This window comes from Vigna unguiculata, chromosome 11 (genome assembly GCF_037176805.1).
Source record: "Vigna unguiculata cultivar grain cowpea cultivar isolate G323 ecotype 2 chromosome 11, ASM3717680v1, whole genome shotgun sequence".
Classification (NCBI taxonomy): domain Eukaryota; kingdom Viridiplantae; phylum Streptophyta; class Magnoliopsida; order Fabales; family Fabaceae; genus Vigna; species Vigna unguiculata.
The window spans coordinates 42,361,536-42,372,227 of record NC_140802.1 but is presented as its reverse complement, the minus strand read 5'-3'; the positions used below and the strand labels follow the sequence as shown (position 1 = coordinate 42,372,227).

Below are 10,692 nucleotides of genomic sequence, written 5' to 3'. Positions count from 1 at the left end.
CAGAAAAAAAAAACCAGTTCTGTACTTTAAAAAAAAACTTGGAGTTGCTTGTTGCTTATGATAATCTACGGACATAGTGTGTTAGAGAAGAATTTTTAAAAGTATTTTCTGGATCGCATTTACATTTTTTAACAAACTTTTATGAACTTCTGTCTATTAAACATTTTCAACCATCACTTATTTTTTTCTAAATTTTTATTATTTTTTCTATTGTTTAGAAATTCTAGAATTTCCATTATAGCATTTTGCCTTATAAAGTTAATAAAATAGTATGTTTTTCTTCCCTTCCCCAGTTTCCCCCAAGGTAAAATCTGAAATCTCTCTATCCCTATTCTCTTCAACCCACCTTTTTTTTTTCTTCCTTCAACCAAAAACATTGCAACAGTTGAAAGTGGCATTTGGGCCGGGTTGGGTTAAACCGAATATGGGTGCTGCTCAGTTCTAATAATCGCAGGCAGTGTAATCCTCGAACGACCTTAACCCCATTCATTCGTATTCATTCATAGTTATAAATAATTTCAAATCAATCAGAAGGTGTCGGTTTTGAAAAGATTACACAATCTTTTTCTCTTCTCTTCCTTCTCCTTCCATGGCATCTCAGGCCAGCCTTCTCCTTCAAAAACAGCTTAAAGGTATATTTTTTTTCTCTCTCATATTTTTTCGTTTCCCTTTTGCGCATCCCCGCGCAATAATAGGTCCCTGTTTGGCGTCGATTCTCCGCGATGTTCTGATTGCCCTTTCATCGCAGATCTTTGCAAAAACCCCGTCGACGGCTTCTCCGCCGGTTTGGTCGACGAAAGCAACATTTTTGAATGGAGTGTCACCATAATTGGACCACCTGATACTCTCTAGTAAGCAATCCCCTTTTGGTTCTTGTATTATGCCTTTAGATTTTGAGACTCTCCCACGCAATTCTTTATTGTTTTTCCTTTCTAAGTTTGGATTTTTTTTTGGTTCTGCTCTGTCTTTCCTTTGGGGTTTGGGTACCGGCCCGAAGATCGCCTTTTTAATTGTTTATTTGATTCCTACTTGAACAGTTTTCTTGATTTAGTGACTTGGTTTCTTGCTATTCTAATCACAAGAAAACATCGCGTTTGTTGTTATTTCTTTAATGTTTATTTGTTTTTATTTCTCTATGTTTTTTTTTTTTTTTCATTTCCAAATTACTGTTTATAGCTGTTTACTACCGGGTTTCGTCTTAGTCGGGTTTGTCTGATTGCACCAGCAAAATGTTCTATTGATGTCATTGTTTTGCTTTCCCTTCGTCGGTGTTGGAATTATACTAAGGTTTCTCTGTTGTCAATTGGTTGGACTTCTTTCAGCGAGGGGGGTTTTTTCAATGCTATTATGAGTTTTCCATCCAATTACCCAAATAGTCCACCTTCAGTGAAGTTCACCTCAGAGATATGGCATCCCAATGGTTAGTTTATTTTCTTTACTTTTTTTGTAATTTGTTATTTTTCCTTGATTCATACTACATGAAAGCCGTTCAATTTGCAGTATATCCTGATGGCCGGGTTTGCATATCGATTCTTCATCCTCCTGGTGAGGATCCAAATGGTTATGAGCTTGCAAGTGAACGGTGGACACCTGTTCATACAGTATGTGAAAATATAAACTGCTCACCATTTTTACACCAATGGCTTGTCTTGAATATTGATGACTGACACCATTTTATCTTGAATACATCCAAATCCAGCATCCTCTTGTTTAATGACATAGTTAAAACTTAAAACATTAAATTTAAAGTGTGTAAACACGTTCCAGATTCCAAAATCTGGTATGATGCAAATCAATTGCTGTGCTGTTTTTCTCCTTGGGGTGTGCCCATGTGCATATCATTATGCCTATTGCTGAGGAGTCTGCAGATCGATGCTTTAGTGCATCATTGCCATTGCAGTTAAAGGCTGTTTAAGTAGTTGTCATAAAATGGAGCTCTTCATACGTCTTCCCTCCCCACTCTTCGGCTTCCTTCCCCATTTTGAAAGAAGAGAGGGAGATAACATTAGCACCTTTAATCAATCGTGAAATAAAAAAGTGCAGCATGAAGATTCTGAAAGGATAATTTTTCTAAGCTTTCATTCCGTAAATGGAGAATCCACGTGCTGAAAGTTCCAATATAACACTCTTATTGTCGGGGTTCAGTGTTGTATGAAGATTAACGGAGACACTAGGAGTATTGTGTTAGTAGGAAAGGTGGTAATTGAATATTAGAGTCATAAGTATTTATTTATGGAAGGTTCCTACTTTGAATAATGCAAAATCCCTTTGAAGCAACCTTTTGGGTTTGAAGGAAACAAGTACCATGAAATATTTGAAATAGATGTATAGATATAGTACGACACCTCATGCGCATTTTTTTAAATTTGCTAATGGAGGAAGCGAAGGAAAAAATAAAGTTGCATCTAGCAAGGGCTTTAGTATAAATGTACAACACCCAGATGATTAATCAGAAGAATCCAGAGCTTATAAATGAAGAATCGAGTCCTGAATTGGGAAGTGGAAATTCTTGCATAAATTTTCCATCTTCTAGAACAATAATGGTGGAAACGGGATCTAAGGTGAGTGAGCTTCTCTAGCATGTTTTAATCAGAAATAGGGATCTTACAACTGACAAAAAATGTGGACGTAAAGCATTTTTTTTTGAAATAGGGGTGTTGGGTTCAGAAGTTTGTCTTTAGCTGAATTTCAAGAGGTGAGAAGAGGGATGTGCCTTTGATGTTATGAAAAATATGGGTCTGGACATATATTTGTAAAATTCAACTGTATAAGGTCTCGCTGCTGGAGACAGAATTAGAAGAGCCTAACATGGCAAAGTTTGAGTGCTTTGAGGGACATTTGGAAGGAAATAAACCCGGGCAAATATCCTTGCACCATATGATGGGTCTTACCACTAAAAGATCTTTGAAGTTATTGGGAATGGTGAAATAAAGCCAAATTGTTGAGCCTCACCGTTTTCATATATATGGAGTTTGTGCAGGAGATTGGTTTGCCTACATATTATGTGACTGTAGGTGGTGGGTGTAAAGTCCAATTCAGAGGGATCTGTAAAGGATTTCTGTTCAACAAGATTTTTTCTTGTTTTCCTCGGAAGGAGCAAACTTAGTACTTACAGGAGATCAATGTAGATTGTTGAGAAGTTAATATTGAAACTTCACATTGGAGTGAAGGGGGAACCAAAACTTTGTAAGGCTGCTACATCTTTCAAATCAATGAATAAGGCCCTTTGAGTAAGGAACATATTTTCTTAGTAGAGTAGAGTATAGAGTTTGGGAATCCAGTTCTAAAATCATATGTTTCATAATTTAGAACTCAATTTATCTGTTTAAATTTTTTTTCTTGTATACAAATTAGGATAATGAGATAGACTTCTGTCTCTAGGACTGCGAGTGTATTGCTGTATTTGTGTAATAGGGGACCTGTTGGAAATGGGCAACAAATTTATTGTTGTATGGTGTGTTCTAACCATTCAATATTATATATTTTTATTTTATCAATTGGTTTTCTATCAATTTGGCCTGACCTGCTCAGTCAAAAGGGGTGAATTCTTTTGTCCAGCGAATGGACAGATCATAATGCATATGATTGGCTGGATGAATTGGAAGAGAAATTGGAAGATTTAGAGACAAACAGTTCTTAATCAAGACATAGAGTACCATTTTGCAGTTAAGATAGTGGAACTGCTAGCCTTCAATGGAAATGACTCTATTGGTTGGGTCACTAGGGCATAAATGGTGAAGTTAAGCTTGGAGGATTCTTCCATCCATTGGTTTAATTGATATAGAGAAACTGAAGATGGGTTTTCAGGGCATAACATCAAGGGGGAAAAGGGTGACACAATTTACGGGGCAACATGAAAATTCTTATCAATAATTGGCTAAGGTGAGATTGGTGGAGGAGCTTATTGAGGCTTTTCAATTTTTGCCATCACAATTTAATCATTTACCTAAAGAACAATATTTGGGTAAGCATTGGGTTGAAACATATGGGCGGTGAAATGGTATTAACAGTTTCAAACTCTTGTGTTGGAGTTACATCTTGATGTTTAACATTAATCTCGGCTGAATATAGAGTAAAAGGATCACTAGTTGTTTGAGTATTTCAATATTGGGATGGCTTGAAGGAATATAAGGTGAAAGACTAAGTTTGAGCCAAGAGCTTTTCAGCTTTATATATCAAACAAAATAACTAAATGGTTGTAATTTGGAAAGATGTCAAATGTTAAACGTGTCAGAACTTCTGAATAACTTTGTTGGAGATCCTTTCGAAATGGTATTGGGTTTTGTTGATCACTAGCAAATTTATATATTGTCACCATGAAGTTTTGAGGTTTTTAAATCAGATGTATTAATGTTGCAATATATGTTATCTTGCAGGTAGAGAGTATAGTCTTGAGTATCATATCAATGCTTTCCAGCCCTAATGATGAATCTCCTGCAAATGTTGAAGCTGCAGTAAGTTTGACCATCGTTACTTATTTACTAGATTGTTTTACAGCTACCTATTTGTCTTTCATTGTGAATTTCATTAGATGCTGCCGAATTATAATAATAGATTGTCTATTATAGTTAGTTATTTTTATATCATTATGGACTGTAAACCAGTTGCCTTAGTTTACTTGTGATCCTGTACATGCTGTAATTATTTCAGTAGGTATTCATCATGGCGTGAATGTTCTCCAACATACTTGAGCTTGAGCTAGTTGGTGTAAGTGGTGAGATACCGGGTTAGAATGTTGAATAGCCCTTCAATTATTAAGAAGAAATGAACAAAAGAAAGTTTCCTTCTCTAAGTATGAATGATCAACTCAATAACTAACACCGAAACACCGAGCCTTTTATCTGTCTACCTCAAGCAATAGGGTTAACGTCCATATGATCAACTCTCCTAAATGGGTTTTCTATCTGTCTTATAATCATATTTCCAGATGGTCTAGGTGAAATTCTTCCATATTTTCTTCAATAGCTGTGCTATTCCAACTCACCCCCAAGGCATTCATTCCTAGTCGTATATTGTATAGCAGTGTCTATCCGACGAAAGCTACATTCTTATCTTTGTTACATTGTGTTTATTCTCTTGTTGACTTTCACCCAACATTTAGTTTCACACAACATCGTAAACGTATACCTTAAGCTGGAGCAGTGCTTTTTTTAGTCACATCTTGCACTTAGGTTGTTTCATCCATCTTCTGTTTCTCCATTGTTTTTTATACTTAACCCGCGATATTTAAACTGTGTACCTCTCCAATTTCCACTAGTTACTGAATACAATGGCTAAATGTTAAGATTTAATGTCGGTAGTCATCCCTATAAGTCTTGATCTGAGAAAAATTCTGAACTGTTTTGTATGATGGATTGACGTAAGATATTTAAACTATGTAACTCGTGACAAGGCATGGTCTCCATTTTGTAATTAAGTGCAGTGGCTAAATACGAAGATTTAATTGGGTAGTTGTCCCTGCATTTGTCCTGGTCCAAGAAAAATCTTTAATCTTGTTGTTCAGACCTGTGAAGCATAGAAGCGAATAAAATCTGTGTTTCTCATAGTATAGTATGCAATTGTTATGTTTTCCACATTAAGAACGAGGACCCGCGACAAATTTTTTTTTTTTCTGTGAGATATCAATTTCAATCAATTTCCATATTTGGTTTTATATTTATCCTGATATGATGGTTTTCTTGATGTCCTTTTTTACTGTAAACGGTAGCATGTATTGTATATGATTCTGCAGTCGTTTTTGTTCTGGGGATTTCACATTACCATTTGCAATATCTTTACTAGACGAAATGCTTTACTGGGTCGAAAAAATACTTTATTTTTGGTTTTTACTTGCTGTTGAATTTGTTGTGACCTGTATGATATGGTATTGCAGAAGGAGTGGAGAGATAGGAGAGATGATTTCAAGAAAAAGGTGAGCCGATGTGTAAGGAAGTCACAAGAAATGCTGTGATTTGTGGGCGACCCACCCCTCATACTGCTTTTTGTGAAATGGAGGACATATAATGTGTAAGGGATTGGTTCACCTGTTACTGTTGCTGCGTATAAGAATGGCATTGGAACTTGTCCACATTCCTCCTTTCTTCAGTCCCCATGTCTGTGCATGGCCATTTGTCCTAACTTGGAAAACAAACTGTATTCTAAGTGCTTTGGCCGGTCTTTTGACTTTATTGGAAATTTACTTTGTTCATTTGCGGAAGTTTATATTTGGATTTCAAATCTAAAAAAGGGTTATATTTCAGTTTAGCTTCTGTTTCTCCCTATTGTGATTGCCCATTTTGCACTGGCCAGTACTAGGCCCTCGAGAAGTTCAGTTTCTATTTGCTTGAATTTGGTTGATTGATAATACACGAGTAACGAAGGAAATGCTTTTAATGCTGAAAATTCTTCATGTTCCTGTTAAGTTATTGTGTACTCTCAAACTAGGAACACGTTGTTTTAAAAACCTCAGTATGGTTCATCGAGAAACAATTCATACCTACTTCCATCTATAGTTTAAGGGTCTAATTAGGGATGTCAACGGGACGGGTATGGTACGGGTAGTAGCTCCTCCGTACCTTATCTGCTGAATAAATATTCGTCTCGTACCCGTACCTATATCCGTCGGATATCCGTTATGTGGGTACTCGTCTATTTTTATCCGTTATGTGGGTACTTGTCTATTTTTTTCATATCTGCAGATATTCACGGGTATTTACAAAAATATTTTAAAAAATAAATATTTAACCGTAATTAGTGCTTGGATCAAGAAGTCTTTTTTGTCCGATTGATTCTTGAAAAATAAACAAAATAAAAAATCAAGACCAATTTATATTGTAGTTTATTTTTGAATAAAATATTAAAGAAATTACTAACTTCATCAATGTACACCTCTTGCAACATTTTATAAAGTTTCATGTTGTTCAATTTTAATCTAGAAGAGTCTAAAAACATAAGAAGTTCATTAAAAATTTCTAACAATCACTTAATTAAAATATCTAAGTAAAAGTGTTAATTTTATTACCTTCTATGTTGGTCCATAACCACATCAATGCCTCCACAGTATCTGAAAGTAATTTACTCGGTTGTGGGGTAAGAATCTGACCACTATTATTGAATGAAGACTCATAATGTTTTTTACTAATATATATAGAAGGGTATTTTTCTAAATTAAAGTTTAGCGGATACGGGTATCCATGGGTACGGATGCTATGATACCCATACCCGCCCCGTTAACATGCAGGTATCAAAAATACCCGTACCCGCATCCATTTTTAATATCCGTTTCTTACCCATTGCGGAATTTATCCACAGATACCCACGGGTACGAATTTTTTGACATCCCATATCTAATGATACCAGAAGGTAACGTTTCAGCAGGAGAGAGGGATTTAGTGCTATGTTTTGAAATCACTAATCACTTCACAGTTAGCTAAACATCTGTCTTCCAACGTAGTGTGAATTGTACTAGCAGATGGAATTCTATGTGAAGATATTATATATACTCCAAATTATAAATCATTAGTAAATCTTTAGCATTGACTAGTAATTTAAGAAACCACTCAATCGTCATCAAATCACACAATTACAACAAAGAAAAAGTCATAAAACTAATAATGATAGTTACTACTAGAGACTAATAATGAGTTGCGAAGGAAGTGCTTTTTCAAATCGATTTTCCATTTCCTGTGGTTTGTTGGGGATTAAGGTAGAGAAGTAACCAAAATTGGATGTTAAGAAAACATTATAAACATTAATTAGTGCAAACTTGAAGGATGAAATTGATGAAAATCCATAAACAGTAAGTGCAGAAAGTCTTATAAATAAAATTTCTGCGAGTTGAACCCTTTACAATGCACAGCAAGTGAGAAAAATCCATTTATTGCATGGTTTAGTTGACAGCAAGTTTATTCGTCAGTGACTGTAAATACGCATATATAACAAAACTAACGTAAGAAGTATAACATTTCCCAGTTTCTTCGAACTCCACCAAAACATAAAGAGAGAAGAATCACTTGGGTGGTTTGACATAGCTTCCCATTCTAACAACGTTGCCGTCAATATCTCTGACGTACCCAACTTTCTGCCCCCACTCCTTTTCCTCAGGCTCCCTCACAGCCACCGCTCCATTCTCCACCGCACACTGATCCATTTTCCATCCAAAAATCCATCAAGACAAGACAACCAAACCAACACATAATGTTTATGGATTATTAACCAACCCATAATTATTAACAACATATGTTACCTTAAAAGCAGCATCTACGTCGGAGTAAACAAAACAAGCCTCCATCGGTGGTCTTTCTCCACCAGATCCAGAGGTGTGAACCGTACCGGTCAGATTATCGGTCTCGTGCTGGTGAATCGGAGTGAAAGCTATAGTTGTGCTCCCCGTTTCCAACTCTCCCCATCTAAATTCAAATTAATTAAATAAACTCTCTGCCTCAAATTCCTAACTTAATTCTCGATATGAAGATAATCACATATATTTAACCTGTGAGACTCGTCTAAGCGACGAACGTCATAGCCGAAGGCTTTGGCATAGAAAGCCACCGAGGCCGCTACGTCTTTCGCGTAGACCACCACGTACCCAAACACCGCTTTCTGATTCGTCGCCATTGTTACTATTTGATGTGTGATCGATCTCTGTTCAGATTCCCACCCTCGCTCTCGTAGTTTTGTTTTCCAATCTCGTGACTCAATTATCATGTCCCTGGCAATTCATATGAGACCTGCACGTGGAGTTCATGCACGTTGTCACGTTACACTGAAATTTTCAATTTTTCAGATCAGAATTTTTTCTGAGTAATGTAACTTAGCTGAGTTTTTTGTTGAATGCTGACTCAGTTAAACCAAAATAAATGGATTATTTTGTATATCTAATATTACGGAAATATTTAATTTTTATGATTGATTTGTGAGTGTGTGTTGTGTGTTTGTAACATAACTATTATAAACATATTAAATTTAATAATGATTTAAAATATTGTGAAATGCTTGAGTGCAATAATAAATCACATCTATATATGCTATTATAAATTATAAATATATAATAAGCAATTTTACACATCACATATATTTGCTTGTATACGTGACTAATTTTTTTTACTTCCCCGCTTAATTTAAGAGCTATGATAACTAAGTGTTTTTAACAAAGTATTTTTGCTATGATATGTTAATTTAATGTACTTTATTTTAGATTTGTTGATGTACAGGGCATATATCAAAGAAATAAAAAACTATAAAATAATTAAAATTGTCAGGTACATTTTTGTCTTAGCCACATTTACAATATGCTGGACAAAAAGCCTACATTTACATGCAATTTAAATACATTTTAGAGTTTCATTTAGTTTAACATTAAAATCAATTTTACACATCATAGCGACTGTTTTAACAATAATTTATTATTAAATTATTCAAAAACACATTTCATCATTATAAAATTAATTTCATTAAAATTATTTTTCAAAATCTAAAGCTATAAGCCCCTTTTTGCTATCCCAAAGAGGTTTGGGCCTTTTGTAGGTCCAAGACCAGCCTTCTAAGGAACCCCTATACCCACTCAGTTTTCTCATTTGCCTTTTGTCACCTTTTCAGAAACAACCCTCTTCTCCATCCCACATCTCAAGCAAGGAGCTCTGCTAGGGCATAGAGAAAACTCCATCTTCAAGCTAGCTCAGTGTTCTTCTTTGGTAAGTACTCCCAGATCTGTTATAGCCTTTCCTTTTCTCTTTCCACCTTCTTCCACTTGGGCATTTTGTTGCGGTTAGGGTTCCATTTCTTACTCTCGTTTTGGGTCTTGGGGTTTCTGTTTCAGCTCACCATTTTAGTCCGTAGAGCTGTTGTGCCTGGTTGCGTTCCTTGGGTTGCTGCTTCTTTTCTCGTGTCTAGAAAAGGTAAGGGAAGCTAGATTCTTATGTGTTTTGAAGTATGTGGTGTGTTTAAGTTCTGTTTAATGCTTGAAATGATTTAAAGGATGCTTGTACTCATGTATGAATGAACTGCGTGGTTTGGATTGATGTTCTTGGTACTGCATGTGGGAAACAGTGGCGGGAGCTGATATTCTCGCCCAAGCGAGCTCGTCTCGCCTAGGCGAGAATAGCAGAAACTCGCCCAGGTTCTGCTGGAGCGACTCGCCCAAGCGGAGGGCTCTTGTCTTGAGCGATGCGTTGTCTCGCTCAGGTGAGAGTGACTCGCCCAAGCGAGTTCTCGAGGAAAACCTGGTGTACTCTGCTCGCATCCTCGTCTAAGCGGGGAGTTTTATTTTTGGGCGAAAGGCGCTCGCCCAGGCGAGCTGGTCTCGCCTAGGCGAGGGTCAGCAGAGGGCCACTATTCCAGGTCTCGCCCAAGCGGGACGACCTAGCTTAAGCGAGATGGTCGCGGCGGCTCAGGCGAGGATAGTGCAGATTTGTGTTTTAATTCCAGTTTACTTAGGGGTGGCTATTTACTTCGAATATGTATGATTTTGATGTGATTGCATGAGTTGTGTGGGTAGTATGCACTGGAATTTTGTATGTTAGCATGAGTATTGTATGGGATTCTGTTTTGTTGGTTGAGAAAGTGCATGGGAATTCAATGTTGAGAAAATAATTGGTGGTTGTATTATGAGGAACATGAAATTGTTGTGTGATAGGCGTAATTCCATGAGTCTCGTGGGGAGACCTCATGGTGGTGTGTAGTATATATATTAAGGTATGGATTCAAGTAAGGATC

The 10,692-nt window shown here is 36.5% G+C and overlaps 2 protein-coding genes across 2 annotated transcripts; one reads left to right on the top strand and one right to left on the bottom strand.

Annotated features, from left to right (window-relative positions):
* The first annotated feature begins 388 nt into the window (after positions 1 to 388).
* LOC114170601 (ubiquitin-conjugating enzyme E2 7-like) lies at positions 389 to 6,243 on the top strand. Its single transcript, XM_028056114.2, has 6 exons — positions 389 to 632; positions 749 to 851; positions 1,323 to 1,420; positions 1,501 to 1,601; positions 4,377 to 4,454; positions 5,873 to 6,243. Exons 1-6 carry the CDS (start codon positions 590 to 592, stop codon positions 5,948 to 5,950), a joined length of 501 nt encoding a protein of 166 aa, XP_027911915.1. The 5' UTR covers positions 389 to 589; the 3' UTR covers positions 5,951 to 6,243.
* Positions 6,244 to 7,841: 1,598 nt separating this feature from the next.
* DSI-1VOC (dessication-induced 1VOC superfamily protein) lies at positions 7,842 to 8,676 on the bottom strand. The gene is made up of 3 exons (XM_028055127.2): positions 8,471 to 8,676; positions 8,225 to 8,387; positions 7,842 to 8,119 (listed from the first exon to the last, which is right to left on the bottom strand). Exons 1-3 carry the CDS (start codon positions 8,593 to 8,595, stop codon positions 7,988 to 7,990), a joined length of 420 nt encoding a protein of 139 aa, XP_027910928.1. The 5' UTR covers positions 8,596 to 8,676; the 3' UTR covers positions 7,842 to 7,987.
* Positions 8,677 to 10,692: the final 2,016 nt, after the last annotated feature.

What these genes read in the sequence shown, in the direction of transcription:
- DSI-1VOC (XM_028055127.2), bottom strand. Translation starts at nt 8,595, where the DNA reads ATGGCGACGAATCAGAAAGCGGTGTTTGGGTACGTGGTGGTCTACGCG. An exon ending in CGCTTAGACGAGTCTCACAG is followed by an intron (nt 8,388 to 8,470) that starts GTTAAATATATG and finishes ATTTGAATTTAG; the next exon opens with ATGGGGAGAGTTGGAAACGG. An exon ending in ACGTAGATGCTGCTTTTAAG is followed by an intron (nt 8,120 to 8,224) that starts GTAACATATGTT and finishes AAAATGGATCAG; the next exon opens with TGTGCGGTGGAGAATGGAGC.
- LOC114170601 (XM_028056114.2), top strand. Translation starts at nt 590, where the DNA reads ATGGCATCTCAGGCCAGCCTTCTCCTTCAAAAACAGCTTAAAG. An exon ending in CCTTCAAAAACAGCTTAAAG is followed by an intron (nt 633 to 748) that starts GTATATTTTTTT and finishes CTTTCATCGCAG; the next exon opens with ATCTTTGCAAAAACCCCGTC. An exon ending in AGAGATATGGCATCCCAATG is followed by an intron (nt 1,421 to 1,500) that starts GTTAGTTTATTT and finishes TTCAATTTGCAG; the next exon opens with TATATCCTGATGGCCGGGTT.